Here is a 25,792-nt window from a genome sequence, read left to right as displayed (position 1 = left end):
CAGACAACTAAGCTCTGAGAATATATTAAGTTTCCTTGTGTTTTGAATTCTAACCACTGTGCAAATAAGTCCTGGGTAGGTGTGTATTATCACTTGTTTTTAAGGATAAACCGCAGTTTCCTTTCTTTGCTGAAGTGTCAGTCATCTCTAATGTGGTCAGAAGCTTCCCACGTGGTTTGCCCCGCCTCCTGACTCTTACACAAACTGTCTCCTTTGGGTCTGTTCTTTGAAACCCGACCCAACTGAACTCAGATCCTCCTCTTTATAACCAAGTGCCTTGAGTATATGACTAATTTTTGAAGAACTAGATAATTTTCGTCCTTGAGTCACGCTGTTGTGTCCCCCCACCCCCTAAATTCATCTGTTGAAACCCTCACCCTCAATGTGACTGTATTTGGAGTAAGGAAGTAATCAAGGTCAAATGAGGTCATGAAGATGGAACCCTAATATGATAAGATTAATGTCCTTATAAGAAGAGACATCAGGCCGGGCTCGGTGGCTCAAGCCTGTAATCCCAGCATTTTGGGAGGCTGAGGCGGGCAGAACACTTCAGGTCAGGAGTTCAAGACCAGCCTGGCCAACATGGTGAAATCCCACCTGTATTGAAAAAAGATACGAAAATTAGCTGAGCATGGTGGCACAAGCCTGTAATCCCAGCTACTCGGGAGGCTGAGGCAGGAGAATCGCTTGAACCCAGGAGGCGGAGGTTGCAGTCAGCCGAGATCATGCCACTGCACTCCAGCCTGGGCGAGCAGAAACTGTTAAAAAAAAAAAAAAAGAAGAGATATCAGAGATCTCTTTCTCTCTCCCTGTTATGTGAGAACATAGCGAGAAGGCAGTTGTCTACAGAGAGCAAAAGAGATGTCACTAGAAACCGAACCCTACGGACCTTGATCTTGGACTTTCCAGCCTCCAGAACTAAGAAAAATACATTTCTGCTGTGTAAACTACCCAATCTACATTCTTTTGTTGTGGCAGCCCAAGCAGAATAATACAACTTATAAAAACAAAGGAGCAGATTTTCTAACTTCTTAAGCAGATTAAAACATACAAAGCTAAAACACAAAGAAAGCTGATGGTTTTTTAAGATTTGGGAATAGGCTGGGTAAAGTGGCTCATTCCTGTAATCCCAGCACTTTGGGAGACAGAGGTGGGCGGATCACTTGAGCCCAGGAGTTCCAGACCAGCCTGGGCAACTTGGTGAAATTCCTTCTCTACAAAAGATACAAAAATTAGCCAGGCGTGGTGGCATGTGCCTGTAGTTCTAGCTACTCAGGAGGCTGGGGTGGGAGGATCGCTTGTGCCTGGGAGGTGGAGGCTGCAGTGAGCTGTGATTGTGCTACTGCACTCCAGACTGGAAGACACAGTGAGACCCTGTCTCAAAAACAGAAAAGAAAAAAAAAAAGGGGGGGTGGGGGAGGGAATCTTGGTGGAGACAGTATAAACAAATGGTTATAAATGAGGATTCTGGAGTCAAACAAAATAGGTTCATGCTTATCTGTCACTTACTAGCTAAGTAACTATGATCAAGTCCTTTAATTTCTCCAAATTTCACGTTCATCTGTGAAAAGAGGTAATAATGATAACAGTATCAAAGAGTATGTGGTAAAGTTCTCAAAAAAGGCTAACTGCCATTATTATTACCCAAATGTGAACATCTGACTGTGAAGTCCAACTAAATTGATTTATCCTTCATTCAACTGGCATGCCGGGGCACCTGCCACAGGTACCTTATGCAGAAGGCATAGGTTATTTGTGCGGCATTGAACATCTGACTTCTGAAGCCAGGATGCCACGGATAAGTGATCGATGATGACTTAGAGAGGTAGGAGACAGTGGCTTTTGCCTTCATCACCCTTTTGGGGTCATCCATCACTGCAAGGATTCCAAGAAGGATGCATTTCACTTCAGATCACATTCATTACACGACAAGCTCTGTCGGACACTGTACTTCTAGAAACAAAGGAAATGGATGCCCAACAACTCCTGGCCCCGTATCACATGCTGTTGCATAGCTGATGTTGGAGGAGGTGAGATGGAAGGAGATGTTAACAAGAAACGAAGCAAGACAGACAGGGAGAATGAGAGAACTTCTCTCCACCTGGCTGATGAACAGAACAAATTTGTAAGACAAATACTCTCCAAATTAATTACGTTTTCCTGATAAAGCGGAAGCAAATGCCACAGTAGAGGTATTTCTGCATGACTTTCCCTGGCTGTGAACTTGGAAGTAGTTCCAGTTCAGGCTCGCATTTCCTCCAGCATTCTACCAGACCATTAGCCACTGTCACTCCCCATTAGTCACGCCTGGTGTCTTTCAATTGTCCTGTGTTTCCTTTCAAACATGTCAACAGAGCAGCAGACACTGAGAACAGACTAAAACTCATGAGTCTCAATTTACAGTTCTAGAATTCTTAGTTTATTAATTCCCTCTGACATGGCCCAGATGTCTTCGGAGCAATTAGTAACAGAACAGGGTTAATGTAGCTACCTCACGGTGCTGCAGATTCATTATGACTGATTGCTCACTTATAAAAATTAAGCAAGTCTAATTGAGTTTAAGCCCAAAAGGATAGCACTAGATTTGCAGTCCACAAATTTCTCTACCTGTCTTGCTTTATCATGTTTAAGAGGTTACCAGGTACTACAGAGTAAGGATATTAGCTTTTTATGTATTTTTATTCATTTGATCCAAGCTGTATAGAGGTGAAGTATATAGATAATAGAGTCTACTCTCTCAGGAAAGGACCAGGGAAGCCAGAGAGATGGGGCCAATTGAGATATCTTCGGTCTCTCACATGTAAAAAACCCTGTAGATACCAGGCTACCTGAGCTCCTGGGCTCATAGATGAAACTCAAGTTTGCCTCCATTAATGAGATAACTAGATAAATGAGAGTTGTTGTTAGTTAAGAAATTCTGCTGACTCTTCTTTTTGCAATGTCGTATCTACTGGTCTGCTCTCTCTCTTCTCACTGATAATCAGTCAGATGCTTGTTAGCTCACATTTCAATGATTGGAGAAGCCACTACAATATTCTCCCTGGCTCAGATCATCAGTCCATTTAACTGATCTGACTTTGGAGTATGTGGCCCAGAGCTGGCCTCGGTGGTGGCTTCTCTGATAGGCCTTTAACCTTTCTGCTCATTCTACATGGTGATCCAAGAAGATCTCTTAAAGGTTAGTTTTCATCAAATCACTCCTCTGCTCAAAAACCTCCAAAGTCTTTTCACTGCGTAGGGATTAAAATCTAAATCTTTTTATGCCTTTTTCTAGTGGGTCCCGTCTCTCAGTATACCTCAGAATGAAGCTTCCACCCCTGTTCAGCCAACTCTTCAACGACCCAAAATATTGCCACCTCTGAGGCTTTGTCTAGGGTCTTCTTTCCTGGAATACTCTTCCCTCACTTTCTATAAATGCCATTCATGCTTGAAAAGTCAGTTCAAGCTTCAGACTTCTCTTTATCAGACTGCATTGAACTGCAAGTGTTACTGCTAACAGTAGTTATGTTAGTACTCTCTATGTATATATATGCATTCATTAAACCAGGGGTCCCCAACCACCCAGGCCACGAACCTGTACTGGTCTGTGGCCCATTAGGAACCGGGCCGCACAGCAGGAGGTAAGGGGCTGGTGAGTGAGCGAAGCTTCATTTGTATTTACAGCCACTCCCCATTGCTCACCATTACCTCCTGAGCTCCGCCCCCTGTCAAATCAGCAGCAGCATTAGATGAGCGTGAACCCTATTGTGAACTGCACATTCGAGGAATCCAGGTTGCCTGTTCCTTATGAAAATCTACAGGCCGGGCGCGGTGGCTCAAGCCTGTAATCCCAGCACTTTGGGAGGCCGAGGCGGGCGGATCACGAGGTCAGGAGATCGAGACCATCCTGGCTAACACAGTGAAACCCTGTCTCTACTAAGAAATACAAAAAACTAGCCGGGCAAGGTGGCGGGCACCTGTAGTCCCAGCTACTTGGGAGGCTGAGGCCAGAGAATGGCATGAACCCGGGAGGCGGAGCTTGCAGTGAGCTGAGATCCGGCCACTGCACTCCAGCCTGGGCGACAGAGCGAGACTCCGTCTCAAAAAAAAAAAAAAAAAAGAAAATCTACTGCCTGACGATCTGTCACTGTCTCCCACCACCCTTACATGGGACTGTCTAGTTGCAGGAAAACAAGCTCAGGGCTCCCACAGATTCTATATTATGGTGAACTGTATAATTATATATTGATTTAATTATGATTTAATTATATATTACAACGTAATAATAATAGAAATAAAGTGCACAATAAATGTAATGCACTTGAATCATCCCGAACTAATCTCTCCACTCCACCTCCAGTCGGTAGAAAAATGGTCTTCCACAAAACTGGTCCTTGGTGCCAAAAAGGTTGGGGACAGCTGCATTAAACTGTTATATATTCCTATCTACTTTGATACTTATTACAGCATTCCGCCTATTGTAGATATGCTGAATAAATATGTATTAATGTAGGGGCTTATTTTGTACAATGTTTAATCTTTCTTAAGGGAAATTTGACATCAAAGCCTTAAAGGGTGCATAATCTTTGACTCAACAGTTCTTATTTTAGAAACAAATTAAAGAAAACTCAGAACAGCTTATGAAGATATATGCAGGCTGTTGCAGTTGTTTGCTGTTGTGGTTTAACGATAAGGAAGATGGAAAAGCCTTAAGGGGTCAGTCAAGTAAACCCTGATCCATCCAAGCAGCTAATAAAATCATGTCGTGGAATACTTACTAACATGAAAATCACTTTACAACATATCATCAAGTGCAAAAAGCAGGTGACAAAACAATACGTACAGCAACATTCAATTTTTATTCAATAGACAGACAGATGGACAGTGGATATTCCCTAGAAGCAGACCTATGGGACCTTTTCTCCTTTGTAGTTTTCTGTGAATTTCAATTTTTGGACACCGGACTAAAGTGTTATTGATGTGTTAGACGGTTCCGTTAGATGGAAATTTGCTCTTTCAAGCCATACACATCTGACATGGATGGACATATACATTAATAGATTAGTTTGACATGAGCTTATGTCTAAGATGGACTCTTATAGAACTCAGTATCACGTGAAAGACAGCCTGCTATGGAAACAACATTAGCCAAACTCGGAGTTGAGAAACATAGCATCGATTGTGCCTCTATTACAGAATTCCTGTCAGCCCTGGAAGTCACTTATTTTTCTTGAACCTCAGTGTTTTTCCTATAAGATAGGTGAATATTTTTCCCTAATTCCGCCCCCATTACATGTGACCAAATGGTATAGTGATGACCTAGGTATTATTTGTCAAAATACCAAACACTTTTTAAAAAAGGCAGTCAGTCAGCATCAGGTGAAACTACTATCAAAGTTGGAGAAATGACCCTCTGAAATCTTTTAATCTCTGATTATACCACAGCCTTAAATCGCAAAGTGGCATCTAATTCATGTGCCAAAGTGCAGTGAAGTACAGTTTCACTGAGTGCTCAATTTAATACCTGCGGATACATTCATTAAGTAACACTTCAAAAACACTGCAAAGTATGCGTGCAATCATTTTAGGACAACATTGCTAAGCTTACTCTTCTTTTAAAAGTATTTACCACATAATTTGCAGATTGTCTTTTTTTTTTTCCCCTGAGAGAACAGAACTGACATGAATTTTAATAGGAGAAATACACTGGGCTTCAGGTCAATAACTTAAAGACAAAAAATTTAAAACCTTGACAAACTCATATGAAGAAGGCACTATTCTTCATCTTTGCAAAAATGTTGACATTGAATCGACTTCACCTAGATGAGCAAACAATCTTGAATCAGTCACTTAAATACAATGTACACATTTACAGATACACATGACTGAAAGCTCTTGGCATAGGGCTGGTAGGTGGATATCAAATGCTGCTTGACACAAAAACACAAACCCTGGTCATGACTGCAGATATCAAGACACACACAGAAACACCCAAACGTCCCACAGGGCAACCTCCCCAGAGAGCTGCCTTCAGGCCTCAGTTAAAAGAACAAGAGAAAAAGAAAATCCCGTGAAGGGAAGGAGGGACTGCTTGCCCCAGAAGACGTCTGCACTCACCTGTTAAGTGGTTGGCAATCCTGGTAGTGGGTTTGGGAGGCAGGGCCGGGGGCTGCTTGAGAAGGGGCAGCTGCTTCACTGGGGTCTCTTCATGGTCTCCAGGGAAAGCAGCAGGTTTTTTGGGGGGCAGTAGCAGGACTGGTTTGGCTGAAGGATCTTGGGACAGGAGGACTCCAGATTCACTGGCAGAGGGACTCTCTTCAGACACTGAGGGGACAACCACATGATACACAGGAGACATTACACAAACGCAGTGCAGGTGGGGCCAGCGGAGAACACAGGACAGGGACTCGGGTTGGCAACACAGCAGAGCACTGATGCTTCAGGCCGCCACGCATGGGTAGAGAGCTACAGCAAGGACACCAGAAATCCAGGGAAGCAGGAGGGACAGATAGAGGAGGCAGAGGAAAAGAGATAGAGGAGGCAGAGGAAAAGAGAGGGTGGAGGCAGGAAGAGCAACAGGGAGAAAGAGGAGGATGTTTTCTCAAACCATCAAACACTTCACCGTTTCAAACTCAGCACTGGTCATACAAATCCTACGCATGCTCTAAGATGTGACTCATGGAGCATAGTAGGAATCACCAGGGTGGCCAGTGCAGAAGGCCCAGGGTGCAGAGCCCCTCTAAACCAAACCAGAACTGAATGCCAGCACCCTCGCTGGGGCCTGCTTGCCCTTTGCTGAGGGGCAAGAGGGAGTGGGTTCAAACAAGTGGAGGGGCTCAGTTTTGTCCCCTGGGTCCGCTCTGTCTCTGCTCTCAGATCTGCAACACTGGGTACAGATGACAGCCTGGAATGCTGACACCACACAGGCTGCACCCCCAGGCGCTGGACGGCTGCTCCTCCAGGTTCTGGAGTGCCCGGCACTGAGCAGCAGCCTCTCAACCCAAATTCTGTAGTTTTAGCAACAGCATCCTGCCCCTGCCAGCTCCTGTAAACTTTGACGAGGCAGAACATGCTTTAAGTCAACCTTTTAATCTTCCACTTTCCTCTCTCTTCTTGCTCACCACAACGTTAGTTTTCTTTTGTCAATTCCTCCATTTCTTTTTGCACTGCATTGGACCCGCCTCTTCCTTTCCTTCATGGGGGAACCCCTGACTGGCTTTCATGAAGAGCTGTCATTGGGTGGTGGCACAACCTTCCTACCATGCAGGTAGCTTGGCTGATGACAGAGTGAAGCTCTGTGATTTTGCTGGAATGACAGATGTTTACTGTAACAATCAAATCCATCTGACTTCAATGTCACAAGGACGCCTGGATTATTTTTTTAAATGCACAGCTTTCACTGGGAAACCCTCCCTGGGGTAGGAGGGTGTAACTCCGCTGCATCTCCTCTCACCTCCCGCCACAGCCTCAGTGAGAAAGCCTGTAAGGGACTCCTCCCCTCCCCAACCTCCTTCCTCCTCCCTAATCAGGTGTTCTGTTCGGCACCAAAGCCCTGCACAAATTCCTCATGAGCACTATATTCTCCTGTCTCAGGGACACTATTATTATCAATGCGGCACACAGTGATGGAGCAGTGACTCGCCAGGTCCCACGGCGAAGCATGGGAATTAACCCTGTGAAACCCCATCCCTCCCACCCTCCCACGTGACTGCCTGTGGATGTGGATTTTGCACATGATGAGGAGAAATGCCTTCTACCTATACGCTGGATATTGCAAGAGGTTCCTCCTCCCAGACTCATCTCCTGACAACAAGTACCACTGCTCCCTAGCTGTCCTATTTTGGGGCAAATTAGGACCACTCTGTAAACCTTCTGAGAAAATGAGTATTGGCCACTCAAGCCACCTTTGGACCAAAGAAGGAGATGACAGTCAGATGGCATCAAAAATCAGCTATCGGCAGGATACAATTCAATCAGTAAATCATATACAATTTAATTGACAATTAAATTAATTGACTATATCCAGTAAATTGATACAAGTATTATCTGGCATACTGGGACGAAGACTAAAGGACCTTTCAAACAGAAGAATTACATATGTATCCTATAGAAATGTAGGATTCCTCAGCTTTACCTTAACAGAGATGAGTGTTAAAAAACAAAATAATAATATTTTAAATCATTAATGTTACAAAAATAAGCCATATCTTCTTTAAAGAGATGAAGGTAATGAAGAGTTTTTTAAACACTGTAGAATAATAAGTGTAAATATATTCCATTTTAAAAAATACGCAGTATGTACTAAAAGCTAATCTGTTTTACTAAATTTCCAGATCCTTATGCTCAGGATAGTCCAAAATAGAATTCCAAGTCCAGCCAGGCCAAAGATCCCTGGTGTCTGGCTGGACTTGGTGTCCGGGACCTGCTCGACAATCCTGCCAGGGGCATTACCTGGCCCATCCATGATGTCTGACGGTTGGAGCACCTCATATGAGCAGGGATCCCGGGGCATTGGGACTGGCTCCATTTCGGACAGCGCAGGCAGAGACAGCTGGCTGGAGCTCAGGGACTGCCCATTTTCTAGGGAGTCCTCTTCATTGGATATGGAAAGTTCCCCATCTGTCAGAGAGAAAAGGAGATTGCAGAGTTAGACTAGGTCTGCCTTTCAAGAAGGAGTGACACTTACTGCCTGCTGAGTCTAGATGCTGCTGAACAATCTCTATCAAGGTCAGCCTCTAAAACCAACATCTGTTCTTTTGCTTTTAAGACATTTATTTGATCGTTAGAGATATGTGGTCTAATCATCAGGGCAACAATTTCCAATGGTCTTCAGCATTTTGCCTGTTTTCTTTCTGTCTTTCTAACCTGAATCCGTGAATCCATCACATTTTCTGTTTTTTTTGTTTTGTTTTGTTTTGGTTTTGGTTTTTGTTTTTTTTGAGACAGAGTTTCACTCTTATTGCCCAGGCTGGAGTGCAATGGCATGATCTTGGCTCACTGCAACCTTGGCCTCCCAGGTTCAAGCAATTCTCCTGCCTCAGCCTCCTGAGTAGCTGGGATTACAGGCATGCACCACCACACCCGGCTAATTTTGTATCTTTAGTAGAGATGGGGTTTCTCCATGTTGGTCAGGCTGATCTCAAACTCCCCACCTCAGGTGATCTGCCCCCCTGGGCCTCCCAAAGTGCTGGGATTACAGGCGTGAGCCACCGTGCCTGGCCATTTTCTATGTATTTTTAAAAATAAAAAGTAAATTAACAATTTTTTTTTTCTCATAATTTCTAAAAACTTGGGAAAAAACTCAGCAGGCCTCAGGGATTGGAAGACCAGGATTGGGAATTCCTACTTGAGGGAGCAAAGGCCTTCACGTCACTCAATAGGCACCAAGGTCCTAGGAAAAACTCATCCCCTCTTCTGTTTGCCTCCACCCTCGTCCAATTTCTCTACTCGGGTAAAGGATTAGGACAGCTCTCATCTGCACCTAACAGGCTGCGGCCACCCAGGGACGCTGGGAAGTGCCAGAATTCTCCCGGCATCGACCACCAATCATGCCGCGTAGCGCAGACTTTGATGTTGCTTAAAGCTCAGCAAAACAAGGACCACGGTGCAGGATCAAAGGCTCCCATACAATGGCCATTTGTCAAATCAAAATTCCCCCCGTGTGATTTCATCCTAGCCCAGGGGAGTCTTAGATAACTAGACATTAAAGTCAAATTAATTTTTAAAGAGGACTGAAAGCTGTTCCATCGAGATGAATAAACACCAGATGAAAGACTAAGTTCTGCCGAGTCAGAAACACAGACAGCAGCAGAGCAATTACCTGACTTAAAACCAGAAGCAAGATGACGACTCGTAGAAAAGAAACAGTGAAGTGACTCCAAGGTGATTCTTGGGTAAATAATCCTTTCCTTTTGCTATGTTCCACCTCTAGTTTAATTTTATATATCAGTGATCTACAGTGGCACCGAATCCCTCCATGGTCCACCCCCCATTAGAGTCGGTCCAGTGAATATCTGTTTAACAGAGTAATCAACAAATCAAAAGGCCAGAAATAGCATATGATTCAAGGGCATATGGTGTTTGACCTGAATCTTCTATAAGCATAGAAAAAATATAATGAATGCCAAAAAAAAAAAAAAAACCATCTGAAGCTGACAGTGTAAAAGCACTAGCATTTGAAGAGTGTGTGTGTAGTTTTTTTTCTTTTTTAAATTCAGCTTTTTTCTATGCCCAAAATGGTAGTAAAAGTTATTATAATTGGGATCAATAATATGATGATTACTCATTAATAAGAAAGCAAAAGCAGTGCAGACTGTAAGACCATGCAATGGAAACCACACAGATGAACTGGAAGTCTCTGGGATGGGAAGGGCTAAGCGTCAGTATGTTGCTATCCCACCATGGATGCTCTCCAGTCTTCTTAACGTGCCTTTATGTAGCATGTTCAAACAGATGCCGTGGGAAGTAGCTCCGTTTCAATTTCCCAGTTGGTGGAATAATGATGCAGCTGCCATTCAGCCTAACACATCTCTAGGAAACCACTTTGATTCTTGATGTTCCGAGTATAATAAAAGTACTGGATGAGACAACCAGAGGGGACAGAGGTCTCAGGGCTCTTGCCAAATTCTGCTTCTTTGGGAGAAGGATGCAATCGAATGATTGCCATACATTTTAATAGTTAAAAGTACCAGAGAAGCAACATTAGAAAAAAGAGATGCAACTGCAGTCGGATGACTGTAGACTCTCTCCATGAATCCTGGGCTTTGCCGGTAACAGAGAAGCAATATTGCTCGCTCCCCTTGGGACATATTAACTCTTGAAAAATTGGGCTCTCTATAGATTAAAAGTAATGTTGCCAAATCACAAAGGCCCAAACCACTTTGGAAAGGAAATAATCTTGGGAATTCCATTGTTATAATTGCTAAATATACATTTCCTTTGAAAAAGTAAAAACAGGAGAAGAAGGTGTAAGACACTGATCATATCACCACCCTACCTAATAGAAACAGTTTCCTCTTTTTGCACATGTTTTTCAAGATTGTAATCCTACTATGAGCCAAATTTTGTGTCTTTCTTCCCCCATACTATTATAAACAGAACGATCATCTTAATGATTCTACTGGATGATTATGTATCGATATTTACTTGGCTAGCTCCCATTTGGTTGGTCACAAAGGGATAGATTTATGCTATTATGAAAAAAATGCAATGAGGACCATCATCCTACATACAATTTTTCTGCAATTAGAATTCTCCCCCATTAGGATAAATTCCAGTAAATGAAATTTTCATGTATTACTATTCCAATGTCGAGTGACACATACATGGATCTTGTGAAATTGTTTTATTAAAGGATTTTCCAATTTACACAATTAGAAGAAATGTACAGACCATACACATTGTTTAGCTTTTGGCAATTTCTTCAACATTAATATTGACAACCATGTTCTGTCTGTCTCTATCTATCTATCTATCTATCTATCTATCTATCTATCTATCTATCTATCTATCTATACCTATCTACCTACCTATCTATCAACCACCCATCCATCCATATATGTATATATGTAGCTAGTAGAAATAAATGAAAATCATTCAATAAGTACACATTCATTATTAATATCATTTATGACCAAGGTGGGTAGCAACAAAAGTAAAAACTATTTGACTTGGATTTATTTAAGGATGGAATAATACTGCCACTTTTAAGTAATATTTTAAATTTTTTATTATGACATTTTCAAACACACACACACACACACGTGAAACATTAATGTAATGGACCGTATATACCCATCATTAAGCTAAGGAATGATCTGGGAATTCCTAATGCTTGGTAATTCCAAGTGTTATGAATTTGAAGACTAGTCTCTCCATGTCCTGCTAGTATTTATCAGTACTGGGTTTTTTGTTGTTGTTATTGTTGTTGCTGTTTGTTTGAGACAGGGTCTCACTCTGTTGCCCAGGCTGGAGTGCAGTGGCATGAACATGGCTCACTGCAGCTTCCATCTCCCAGGCTCCAGTGATACTCTCACCTCAGCCCCAAGAATAGCTGGGACCACAGGCCCACACCACCGTGCCCCACTAATTTTTATATTTTTTGTAGAGACAGGGTTTCGCCATGTTGCCCAGCCTGGTCTGGAACTCCTGGACTCAAGCGATCCACCCACCTCGGCCTCCCAAAGTGCTGGGATTACAGGTGTGAGCCACTGCGTCCAGCCTACCGATAATGTTTATTAGCATCTTTACCAGCATTTAAAAATTCATATTATTAAAAAAAACCTCCCCAGGAAGAATGCAACTTTCCCGACTAAGGTGAGGCTTAGGCATTTTTTGTATCCCCATCTAGCTAGGTGATCACCATCTTGTTAGTGTGGATGAGGCAGTGTTCACTGAGTGTTGGAAATTATGCTGATGTTTTACATAACCTTCTAAAGTTATCTGTGATAATGGCTTTGAAAAATGGTACGCAATAACCTCCAATCATGAACTGCTTCCTACTAGAATTAGTAAAATGCACACAGCAGGAAGAAAGAAGGCAGGACAAGACATGGGTTAAGGCAGTGGTTCTCAAACTGTAGCTGGCATAGCAACCCGCTGGAAGCTATTAAAACACAGATTGCTGGGCTCCACCCCCAGAGTTTCTGACCTAGTAGTTTCTGGGTGAGACTCAAGAATGTGCACATCTAACAAGTCCTTGGGTGATGTTAGTGCTCCTTTTGTTGGTCAGGGTTCCACACTTTGAGAAAACACTGAATTAAGGATAAAGAGTCAAGGAGCCAAGAGAAACTGCAATGTAATTGTGCCTCATCCTGATGAGGTTTAGGGCAGGAAATGCTGGCTGTGTGGCTAACATGGGACAGAGAGTATGAGGAAGCAGGAGGTTGCATTGTCTAACCGTGGATCATGAATATGAATTTGGCACAAAGGACAATGGGCCTGGAGAGAGCAGAAGTGGAAAAGAAAAATGTGTTTCAGAGGCAGACATGTCTAACAAGGTAGAAGCAGGTTACAGAAGCAGCAGAGAATAGTATGCAGACGTCAGTGTAGGTCAATGTCATAAATTTTAAATCATGAGACATAGAAAGCAATGGATCTAAGATACAGAACTGGCCACCAAGATTGTGCCAGCCTTACTCTCCTTTTCTGGTGAAGCATAAGAAACAAAGATGTTAGGAGAGTCAAAGTTAACACCAAATCAGAGAGAGTGAATAAAATCTTTCAATAGACAAACATCTGTTGATGACAACGTGCATCATGTATCAGAAACCTCCAACCCCCCACAACGACCTCACGGAGAAGCCAGAGGTTTGCTGTTAGCTCATTATGATACTCATAGAAACTCATAGAAACAACTGCCCAGTAGGCTGCTGCCAGGGCCCTGGAGCTTACCCACACCCCAGCCTGCCTCTCCTCCCATAAGTGAGGCGTGAGTCAAACACCTCAAATGGATCTTGTCCAAATGGCTTAAAAGAATGGTTTGTTGCTACGTTATTGTTCTTTGTTTTGCTTTAGGGACACTCCCTGGTTTTGGGGTGATCAATATCAACTTCTGCTCAATTACATTTTCTCAAAGCTCATGGTTAACTGAAGTTGTTTTTTATAGATGACTGTCACTATGGAGAATGGGTGACAGGAATTCTTTCAGGCTCTCATGTAACAAAAGTTTCTATTTAAAAATAGATATAAAAATCTGATATGTGTATATATATACACACACACACATATACACATACATACATATATGTGTGTGCATGTCTGTGTGTGTGTGTATATATACATATATATATATATAGAGAGAGAGAGAGAGAGAGAACGAGAGAGAAACAGACAGATAGACAAACAGACAGTGCCTTGCACTCAGGGTCTTGCTCCATCACCCAGGCTGGAGTGCAGACTCTACCTCCTAGGTTCAAGTGATCCTCCCACTTCAGCCTCCCAAGTAGCTGGGACTACAGGTGCACACTACCATGCCTGGCTAATTTTTCTTTTTTTTTTTTAGAGATGGGTTCTTGCTATGTTGCCAAGGCTGGTCTTGAACTCCTGGGCTGAAGTGATCCTCCTGCCTCGGTCTCCCAAAGTGCTGAAATTACAGGCATGAGCCACCGTATCTGGTAAAATATTGTATGAAGGAAGGACATTTTGTTCTGAAAAGGCTCAGGGTTCAGGACCCCCTGGAGTTTAGGATTTTTAGAAGTGTCAACTCTAATTCTGAAAAACAAAAATACATTAATGAATGTAAGCTCACCACTAAATCTGATTTTCTATGATATGAATTATGGTTTTTATTTTTGAAAACCCATGTTTAAAATGTATCTCTAGTGAGCTAAGAAATCCTTATTTAATAAATAACCATTGAATATGACTATGAAGAATTGCTTTATATCTATATATTGAACCAATATGGCAATACATTTCATACAGATCCAAAAACTGAAAATAAAATTTTAAAACCAGAATAAAAAAGCAGGAAAAATAGAATAGTAGAAACAAATATATATATATATATATATATGTGTGTGTATATATATATATATATTTATTCGGGTTGTTCAAGAGGGAAGCCAGATGGATAGTTCTGACTTCCTCATAAAACTTTTTGATTTTTAATTTGCAAAGGAAATGCTGTACACCAGATAGAAGAACAAAAGCAGCACAATGGAAACATATGTGTTACACAGAACTAATAAAAGAACAAACTCTTCCAAGTAGGAACAGTATTTGTTCTGGTAAAAAAAAAATCAAGTCCCAGGTGCTACTTGTAAAGTGCAAAACCTTGCTAGGAATTAGAGAAATGCAAATGAAATGACCATGTGAGTCATGTGGATGCATGAAATTGTGTTTGAAATAATGTCAACTACAAAAGCAGGAATGGAGGACAGTATGCATATGTGGATTACAATGACATGAAAATGAAATATGTGTGCAGGTTGGCAAAGCTCTGAAGTGAATCTGGCATGATGTAGAACTTAATGATCATTCACTTTTTTTCCCCTGCAAGATGCTTACACTTATTTTTAAAAATACAAAAACAATTGCATGCTGCCGTGTTGCATTCAAACAATAATAGTTTGGTTAGAGGGGAAACCCATTCCTCATTCCTCTGGTTTCTACTGGGAGACATTTTCCCCACGGCTCCTGATGCTTGCTTACCCTCTTGCCCCTCTCCACTGCTGCCTCTTGCTGGGTATAAGCACTGGCCCCTGTGTCTCCACTGTGGGAGCCAATCCATCCTTTCCCTCCTGCCCTGGACCCGTGTTGATTCCAGATTCAGACTTGCCCAGTTGGGGGGTTGATTCCAGGTCAAGGCTGGGGGAGGAGCATGATCAGACCCATCAATGACTTCCTACAGCCCAGCTTTTGCCAGTGATAAAGGAGATCCCCTACTTTGATCTCCCATTTGTCTTATTTCTCACATGGTTCAGAAACTCAGAGACAGAAGAAGAGTGCTAATAGAGGGCCCCTCAAATCCTTAACAGTCTGGAGACTCAAGGGAAGAGAACGCTTTTTCCACCTCAGGTAAAAAGAAATTGAAGGAGGCATTGACAGGTGATAGAAAGGATGGTGTTAGAAACCAAGCTCTCCTGGGGGGCCTGCTAACCTCAGTTAACAGAGGTGTGCTGGTGAGTGCCTCTAATTTATTCTCAGGAGAGACAGGTGGGGTGAAGGGCAGCTGCAGTGGAAAGGAGCCCTTTTATCAGAGCACAGGGAGAGCCCTGTTATCATCCTGGCCATCACTAGGTTGCAACAAGCCACTTAACTTCTGGGAACCTTAGTGTCTGCTCCTTGAAAAGAAAAGGACTGTGTTGGATGATGCCTGACTTCCTTGCAGATCAAAGTATTCTCTAGGGCTGGAAGAGACAAGAAAAAGCGCCCCCACCCAAACTTGCAAATCATCCTGAAATATCAGATGAGCTAACACAGCACAACATTTTATATTCAGGTTTTCTTTTTCTTGTCCGACATACTGTTTAGACCTATTACAGCAAGAACTAGAAAGTAAATGAATGAATTTCTGCTTTATTGTTGGCTAAATAAAATTTTATATTTTTACTTTTTAAAAACTTGTAAGTAAAGTTTTCACATAGATCTAGAAATCTGTGCTCTGCACAAAAAGCCTCTGTACACAGTAGAGAGACAGGGAGGAAGAAATGAAAGGAGAAAGAAACATTGCTGGAGCATATTCGGTGTCCAGCATTATGTTGGACTTTTTAATATATGATAGTAATAATAACAACCTCTGAAACAATATTTCAGAGAACTTACTATGTGCCAGGCTGTGTTTACTTTTTCCTTCCTTCCTTCCTTCCTTCCTTCCTTCCTTTCCTTCCTTCCTTCCTTCCTTCCTTCTTTCCACCCATCCATCTTATGAAGTTAGTACCAAAATCACTCTTATTGTTTAGAGAAAAGTGAACATTAGAAAGTTAAATAACTTGTGTGAAGTCCCTAGCTCAGTAGATGCTGAACTAGTACTATATGGTGAGAGAGAGAGAGAGAGAGAAATAAAGAGAGAGAGAGAGAGAGAGAGAATGTGATTTAACTTAAAATGACTTATTTGGAAATTTTAATTCCTTAAGGATGGCAAGAACAATATAGAATCCTTTATAAATAAGACATGTACTTGTCATTAACAAAACTCAAACTCTCTTAACTGTTAGTCCTTGTAGCAGAGGATAATGAACATCATGAAACCATGACGACATTTATGCTTCCATTGTAAAGAAACATTATGTAAGTGAAGTGCCATGTGACAATTTTAGACTAAAAATGATAAGAAGAATTAGCTACACTGCATCTTTTTTGGTAATGCAAATGTGTTGAATTTACATATGCCAGCTTGCAAAAATTCAAACACATTTTAATTTACTGATGATCACCTATGGCTATAGTTAGCAAAATAAAAAAGTCGAGCCACCTTATGTTAAAGCAAATAATTATCCTTGTGAAGACACAGAAGAGGAGCCTAACGCAAGCATTTGCTAATTGCCTTTTCTCTCTGAGACAAGAGCTGCTGTTCAGCAAATTCTGTGTTCCCATTTTAGCTTCCCAGACATGCCCTTTGTGCATCTCAAATGGAAAGTCTAAGGTGCTTCCCACACAAGTGTCATTCTGGTGTTAGTGGTCCTAACATTAGTGAGGCTGAAATAGAGACTTCGTCTTATGTACTTTTTTGACATTGATATATGTTTTCTATGTGACTAGAAAAAAAAATCCACTCATTAAGGGGCATAGCCATTGTTTTGTATCTCAGAGAGGTGTCGTTTTAGCAACAAGATGCAGAGCTTTGAAAAAGCTTCCGTTAATCCCAATGACCTTTTAGATCACTGTAATCGAAGCTACCAATTGCCCTGATAGTCAGTAAAATAATGTAAAATGACGTGTTGAATAACAGTTAATTAAGTAATAATTTATTTAAGGATTAAGGATTTCCTCGATGGATTAAAAGCTCTAAGCCTAAGAAACTGGAAATGTTTCTGTGGCATTTGTTGATCTCTGTTGGAGATATTTTCTCCAGTTTGCCTGAGTTTAGGGAGTTGGTGTGATTACATGGTGCCATAGTTGTCATTTTAAAGAATTTTAAATGTAGAGCATAGAAAGCAATATATTCTTATTAAATGTTGCCTATTTACTAATGAGTGTTACTATAATTTGATGCTTGGGCATTTAAAAAGACTTGAGAGTCTTACCTGGAAAAAAAAAAACAAAAAACAAAAAACTAAGTCGGTGCAAAAGTAATTGCAATTTTTGTCATGACTTTTAATTAAAGCTGCAATTACATTTGTACCAACCGAATACATTAGCTATTTGGCATTTCTGGACTTTTCCAAGTGAGGAAAAGTCATTTTGTTTGTGTGTTTATGTGTTTAAAAGTCTCTGTGCACTGTCAGGATTTGGATTTGAGGCAGACGCTGTAGGGGTCTGTAGGACCAGGGAACCTGTATTTTCAGAATCCACAAGTCAGAGAATCTTTCAGTTTTTTACCCCTACCTGCAGCCAAGTCTTTGGATTATTCTGACGAGTATATATGCAAGAACAATCTTGCAAGAGCCATGATGTTCTTTTCTGTCTCATGCAGGCATCTCACAAAATCCTTCTGAATCCAACTACCTTGAAAAGCTGTGCAAAATTTATTTTCATTCTCAGAATTTAATTGATTCTCTGTTACTTGGAGTGGATATTTTCACACATGGAATGAAATGGTACCTGTTTTTGTAGTCAAAGGATCTTCTTGCTTTTTGTTATTGTGGTTATTGTTCTGAGTTTAATATCCTATTTTGATTTTAATAGGCTTTTCCTCTTGCTGAGAAGCCTTTGCCTAAAACATTAAATAGGTGAGATGCAATGACTTTCCATCACAAGAGTGGCAAAGACATTGACCCCGGGTAGCTTGTTTCAGCTGCACTTCCCTGGAGCTGTTTCCTGCTGAATTTATTAGTATCTGCTGCCGCTGACTGCATCTCATGGTCAATAAACCATGGCTCATGTGGAGTCTGGGTTGCTTCCCCTGCCTTCAGCCTCCTGGTAACCTGAGCGCCTCATTACATGGAATTGTGTGGTGCCTGTCTCCCAGGTATGGTTATGCCTCCTCAGCGGTCTGCACGCCAAGTGCATTGGTTCTCAGATGATGTATCCTCATGAACTATCAGGGCTCTAACCACTATTTCCAAATAATGACTCTGACTCCAAGGTTTGTAGCTGAAAGAGGAGTTACCATCTTGCTATTTCTGGGCATTTTGATATAAAAAATGCAAATGGGGCACAGATTGAATAGAAAATGAACACAATGTCACAGTTTCTCTCTTACGGAATATGATAGTCTGAATCTCACAGAATCAATCATTGTGCAAGGGGCCTCTTTCATCATTAATAGGGTAGCCCAACTGAGCCTAGCATTCAAGATTTTAGAAAAGGCTAGAGTTGGCTGGGCGCGGTGGCTCACACCTGTAATCCTAGCACTTTCGGAGGCCGAGGTGAGCGGATCATCTGAGGTCAGGAGTTCAAGACCAGCCTTGCCAACGTGATGAAACCCCATCTCTACTAAAAATACAAAAATTAGCTGGGTGTGTTGGCACATGCCTGTAATCCCAGCTACTTGGGAGGCTGAGGCAGGAAAATTGATTGAACCTCGGAGATAGTGGTTGCAGTGAGCCCAGATTGCACCATTGCACTCCAGCCTGGGCAACAAGAATGAAACTCTATCTAAAAAAAAAAAAGGTGGCTAGAGTTGGGGGAGGGAAATTATAGGGGACGGCCATTTCAAAATTTGCACAGCTCTGTTTCTCTAAGCTGGGCTCCCAAATAGGGCATTCACTAGACACATGTAGTGGTATTCAAATTCATTAAAATTGAATAAAATTCACAAAGCAGTTCCTCAAACAGAGTAACCACGTTTTAAGTGCTCCACCACCACACATAGCTAGAGGCTACTGCATTGGTCGACGCAGATGACAGAACATTTCTGTTACCGTTGAAAGTTCTACGAGACAGCTCCGCTCAAGGTAGACTTGAAAAATCACAAGCATGGGACTAACATGTATGCAAAAGTCAATCCATTTCTGGAACAGAGAGGTTAAAATGATGCTGCTACACTGATCTCCACCATAACGAGTGTCTGGCTCAGTGTACTGTAGTCCTATTAGAGAAATGGCAGTTGTGGGAAACCTGCAGTGCTGGGATAGGGGACGAGCTCCAGGGCACACATGGACAGTGGGAGTCCTGAGAGCAGTGAGACAGAACTACAGAGGCAGACGTGGCCCTTGGAGGAGTCCTGAGCCTTCAGTGGATCTCGGTTCTACCTGAGCAGAAGTGGGGTGGGGTGGGGATTGTGAAGAGGGCTTGAGAAAATTATCAAAGGAAAGCAGAAGAGCAGGCAGAGCAGGTGGCTGGTGGAGACCAGAGCTAACCTTGATGGAGTACCTGCTCTAAGCAGGTGGTGACCTAACTTCCCACATTGGATGATGTCTTTTAAGCCCAAATGCGATTATGTCCTTTATGAGATGACAGGCAAGGGCCAGAATGGAGTTGAAGAGTTCATCATTCCATGGGAGGATGGAATGATTCCCAGAGACTCTAGGAGGATCACCCGGTTGGTAACAGACTGCCTTCAATCAAGCCAGGCTTGGGCCTGGGAATAGCGAGAGGGGATCAAAGGAAAGCATGGCCTTGCTGGGGTCCTGGGGTTATATTCAATCAGAAAGCAGAATCTGGAGAGATGAAAAGATGCCCTGTATCTTCCATAGACAGAACACGAGGGAGCCAGAATCGGAACCCCTGGCTCAGGACTCCTACAAGAGTACTGTCCTTTTGGACATTATTAATGGGGTGGCGTGCCCCATTGACTTGTCTAACTTTACACAAGTCTGGGGCAAAAGTATGAAATCTGGAACCTTTTTCTAAGCTATTTCCAGCTTTTTCTTCATCAGCTACTAGACTCCCAAAGTTTGGCTGCTTTCTAGTTATAAAGGTCAATGCATGTCAGTGACTGGGGAGTAATAAAGCATTGGAAGGCAGGGGACACGTGGATGAGGCAGTGATGCCCACCATGCCCCAGGTACCCTGCCCTGCCATGAGTTCACAGGAGGGGTCCAGGTAAGCAGTTAGAAAGGGTGGTTTCATGGTGGATATTCCAATACGAATTTACATTATGCAGCAGCACTCAGGGAGTTGACTGTACTTGTAATACTTTAAGTTTATGGAAACATTTGTCAAAATTAGGGGAAAAATATCTGGTGGTTATCTGCCCAAATTTTCATCTATGAGACATGAGGGTAATCCTGAAAAACCTTTGGTGCAAAATTTTCATGCTATCGTCAAGATGCCAAGAAGATATAGCCTTCGTTTGTTCCCTGTACACTGTGGTATACGCATGTGATGCAGGAATTACTGCAGCCATCTTGTCACCATGAGGAGTTACAGCCAGAGGATGGCATTCATTAGCCATGGTATACAGCTGATGAATGAACCAGCCCTGGAGCTGCCCTACCATTGGACTTTATTATGTGAGTTTCATTCTTTCACGCAATAAATATGAAATGAGCACCAACAAACTCTAAGATTGTTGAAGGCATTTGGAATACCTCAGAGGACAAACATACAAAAATTATTAGCCTGTGGACTTTCTGAATTTGCTTATTGTTTTAGTCTCTTTAACCTTTTTATTACCTGCATCCAGAGCATCTTAACTTACACCCTGCTGACTGCATATTGGCTTCACAGGTAACTGAAGAATCTCCATAATAGCATAAACGTAATCAAAAGGGCACTTCTTATTCCTGATCGTTTTCTCATTCCTTGTCTTATTTGATGTGTCTGCATTTGGTCATGCGAGCAATTTTGCCTCCAGCTGAGCAACAGTCTCTTGCCTTGGCTTCCATAATGCTACACATTTCTGGTTGACCTCTTATTTTTTGAACACTTCTTAGTTTTTGAGGGTCCTTCTTACTCCTAGATCATTTTTTTACTCCCCAAACATTAAATGTTGGGGTTCCACGGAGTTTTCTATCAGGGCCACCTTATTTTCCTACTCTACATTCTCTCTGAGAAATACCATCAATTTACACGACTTTACAGGATGTATACACTGACCAGTCCAAACCATCTCCAGCCCAGCCCAGCCCAGATCTCCCTTGAGTTTCATGTCTGTATATTTAATGGTCTACTTAGCTATTTGGATATCTGAGACTCAATGGAGACAAATCATCACAATGTTTTGTGTCCTAAACTCACTTCTCTTGGGATCCCAGCTCAGGGAATGGTCTACCCAGTCGTCCAAGGCCAAATCCTAAGTCGCAGCCCTGCCTACTCCCTTTCCTCACTTCCCCAAATCTAAGAGGTCACAGGGCCCTTTTGACCTCACCTCCTAGAACTCTCCAGTCTGTCCTCTCTTTTTCCCCACGCTTACTACTCTTTTCCCACTACCCACCATCACATCATCTGAATCCCAGCAACAGTCAGCTAGCTGGTATCCCTGATTCATGTCTTGCTCTCCTTGCAAGTCAGTCTCCCTGCAGGCAGTGTGATGAGGCTGCAAATCTGATTATGTGGAAAACCCTCCCAAAGCACCTCACCATTCTCAAGATGAAGAATAAACAATGAACATAACCTTCCAGCCTGCATGATCTGTCCTGACTCTCCCTTTCCTTACAGACATGCTGGGCACTCTTACCCCTTCCCTTCATTTATTCCTGACTCTGTGTCTCCAACTGTACTGGTCCTTCGGCTTGTAACATTCCCTTACCGCTCCGATCTTCTCCAGCATAATTCTTACTCACCCCGCAGGGTTCCTCTAAGATACTGCTCCTTCCAAGATGCCTTCCCTAAGTCCCCAGACCTGGGTGGGTGATGCTTCCACGTGCACCTGAAAATCCTATCCTTTCTCCATTGTAACTGCCAAGCAGCCTAAACCCATCACCAGCACTGTAAGTTCTATTAGCCAGAGATGCCTGGCTTGGCCTTCCTAGTATTCCTGGTGCCCAGAATGGTGCCTGAAACACAACAGGTATTCACAAATATATAATGAATGAGTACATTTAAGGGGAATGCTTACTCATTACAATAATAATGATTATTACTTCATTCATTCTTTAGGCTTGGGATAGTGGTTTTCTGAGAGAACAGTGTTGCTTAAGAGAATTTTTTTTTATCACAATTGCTCTTTATTCTTATTGTTTAAACCACTTTCCATCTGTCTTAATGTAACACCTTTACATTTTTAAAGGTGGATTTTGTTTAAAAAGCAAGTCCAAGTAAACCTATTGTATTAAGTGCTTAGGTGCTACACAAATGATTATAGGTTGTTGATGCTGAAAGTAAACACTCTTTTCATTTTCACATGGTTACTCCAAATCACAGCTTTCAGAAAATGCCATTTCTAGGTGAGACATCAGAAACAGCTAAAAATGTGACAAACAACAGTGCCTGGTAAAGGTTGTGAAAAGCATTTCCTATAAACGTCAGGATTTAAGTCTATGCGCCTGGAATACCAGATAAACTATGGGATTTAAGAAGGCTCGAGTCTACATCTGTCTCCTCTAATACAGAGGAGAAGTTTTATTTTTATTTTTAAAACATGATGACCTTTTAATTTAAATATCGGGCTTTTTCATCTTGAATGTCAGAAGAGGAAAAATGCGATCCCCTGTGAAAAAGAGTTGTCCATCTCAGGAAGCTTCTGTTTGTGTTTATAATTAAACATAACACCTTCCAAAATGTTGCTCCAACCTGATTAGGGAAAACAACATACCTCAATGCACTTTATTACTTGCTGTGGCATGTTATCTCTAATTCCCAGCACACAGTGGAAAGCAAAGTTGCTCGCTGGCATGCTGTCAGTTTTATTCTTTCCTTGCAGGATACATGCCCTCCTGATCTCTTTTCCCCTCCCTGTGGGATTACCTCTTCCCCCAGGTCTAGGTAGGACTGCAGTGGAAACTACTAGGTGAGCTGTGGCAGCCTCAGTGATCTCACTGCAGGCTGCCACATTTAGGGTGTGGAATTGTCTAACATGCAGGGACAACGCCATTTCATTGGATGGTAGAGAAGTGGTCTTCTTTTCTCTCCCCATCCTCCCAACAAAAGATACATCCATGTGAATTAAACATACCCATACTATACAAAGCGAGTGACATTGTGATAGAATTGAGGTTTCATAGAGAAATTCAGTGATGGAAATAGCACAACTACTAACATTTTACAAATATAGCATCATGTTTATTTGTAGAGATTACTTGCAACAGCCACTAATAGCAATATTAAGATTCTCTGACACCCAGTGGGCATAGCTTTCCTGTGTCCCTATAAATCCCAAATGAAGAACATATGATCTCAGCAGGGGTTTTAAGAGTTCACACGCACTGGCTGTGACTTAGGTTGCATCAGTAACCTTTCTCGGCTTCAGCTGCTTCCCGTCTACATTGGAATAATCAGTAGCTAGCCAGGTGACTTCTTGAGATTCTTGTTAAGTCTGAGAAATATTATCACTATTTTACTAATAGCCAAACAATATACAGTTGATCCTTGAATGACATGGGTTTGAGCTGCATAGGTCCATTCGTATGTGAATTTTTTTCAACCACAGATTGAAAGACCTGTGTTTGGGGGGCTGATGTTCTGCATACATGGGTTTCACAGGGCTGACTATGGGCCTGGAGTATGTGCAAAATTTGGTATGGGAGGTGGTTCTGGAACCAATCCCTTGAGTACACCTTGGGATGACTATACTATTGACTGACATTGCTATATTTTTCCCATAACACTTAAAGACACTATCTGAAAGCAGGGCATTTGGCATCCATGTATATAAATATATGCATAATATCATATCACCTATTTAAATAACTGGTAATAAAGTTTTATGGACCATAAAACTGAATAAACAAGGGGGATCGGTGTTGTTAGTATTCTGGATTTCACCAGTGCAGTGAATAAACCAAGTCATGTGAACATGCAGAAATTACCTCATGCCTGCATTCACTGCTTTCTATTAGCATTTGCTGAACATCAATTTTGTCCCAGGCACTGCTATAGACACTTGGGCTACAACAGGGAACAAATTAGATGAAGACCCCTGCCCTGCTTGGTGGAGCTTATGAAGTGAGGAGAGATAGACAAGAAAAAAATTAACATAATAAATAGATAATTTAGAGGCATTTGAAGGTGGAAGGCGATAAGAGATAGAAGAAAAAAAGGAAGAAGGAGGGTAAGGGGTCTAAGAACTTAGAGAAGGTGGCAGCAATTTTAAACTTGGTGGTCGCAGAGTAAGCTTCACTGAGAAGGTGACACTGAGAAGGTGACACCACCGCCTGGAAAGAGGAGCAGCCATCTGGATATGGGGGAAGAGGCTTCTGGAAGACGGTGCAGCCAACACAAACCTCAAGGGCTAGGAAGCAGGGCTGAAGTGGCACTAGGGAAAGGGAATTTGTAGAGGGATGAAGAGAGTGAAAATAAAAGTTAGGCGTTGCGGGGCAGATCATGCAGGGCTTTAGGCTGTTGTAGAGACCTGGAATTTCTGAGTGAAATGTGGAGCCACTGCAGGCTTTGAGCAGGCAGTGACATGCTCTGATTTACCTGGTAATGAGAGAGAAGCAAATGCCACAGACAGGCCTTCATTGAAAAGAAACATCCCGGGGCAATCTGAAGAACTTAAGGGCTCATGAATGAAGTTACAAGTTGCCTTAAAGTCGTAGTAGGACCAGGTTTCAGAATCTGGGTGCCCATGCCCCTGTTTGAGTCACTCGGTCACTTCATTTAGATCTCTGTGAAAATATCACCTCCTGCAAGAGGTCCTCCATGATTGCATTGACCTAAAATCACAACCCCCTTCTCTTGACTGTATTTCCTTACCCTGCTGTTTCGTTCTTCTTCAGAGTGCTCATCACTCCTTGGCAATAAATACTATATGTATTATTTCCTATTTCTGAGTAGAAGGTAAACTCTGAAATGGTAAGATTTTGCAATTTTGGTTATCACTGTAGCTCCATACTGAGACAACTCCTTGGCATGGAGGGAGCACCTAGTGCCAACTTGTTGAATGAATAAATACGTGCAGTAGTCCAGGAGCCAAGGACAACTTTGTTTAATTAAACTTTCTTTAGTTTGTTTAAATTAAGTTCAAATTTAAGCAAATAGGTCATAAGATTGAGGAATAAATAAAAATAAACTGTCAAACTACAGATTATTTTACATCATTAATTGGTTTAACATTTTTACTATTTAGAGTGTTGGCGGTTCATCTTAATGTTTACGTTGTGTTCTTTATAAGACAATCATATTGTAGAAAATCGGGAAAATGGGAAAAAAAGAACCTATAATTTTA

At 42.0% G+C, this 25,792-nt stretch overlaps 1 protein-coding gene across 22 annotated transcripts in view; it reads right to left on the bottom strand.

Moving 5' to 3' along the window:
* Nucleotides 1-25,792, bottom strand: part of PHACTR1 (phosphatase and actin regulator 1) — a 576,315-nt gene that overhangs the window by 98,036 nt on the left and 452,487 nt on the right. For 12 of the 22 annotated variants that reach the window (XM_021936598.2, XM_021936599.2, XM_021936597.2 and 9 more), the window contains 2 exons: nucleotides 8,431-8,598; nucleotides 6,097-6,303 (listed from right to left, as the gene is read on the bottom strand). In XM_021936598.2, the coding sequence (XP_021792290.1) occupies nucleotides 6,097-6,303; nucleotides 8,431-8,598 (375 nt within the window). The remainder of the gene's footprint in view (nucleotides 1-6,096; nucleotides 6,304-8,430; nucleotides 8,599-25,792) is intronic. The other 10 variants (XM_021936605.2, XM_021936606.2, XM_021936607.2 and 7 more) reach the window with 1 other exon arrangement.

Source organism: Papio anubis, chromosome 6 (assembly GCF_008728515.1).
Source record: "Papio anubis isolate 15944 chromosome 6, Panubis1.0, whole genome shotgun sequence".
Classification (NCBI taxonomy): domain Eukaryota; kingdom Metazoa; phylum Chordata; class Mammalia; order Primates; family Cercopithecidae; genus Papio; species Papio anubis.
Note: the sequence above shows the minus strand (reverse complement) of the source record. Positions and strands in the feature narration are given on the sequence as shown.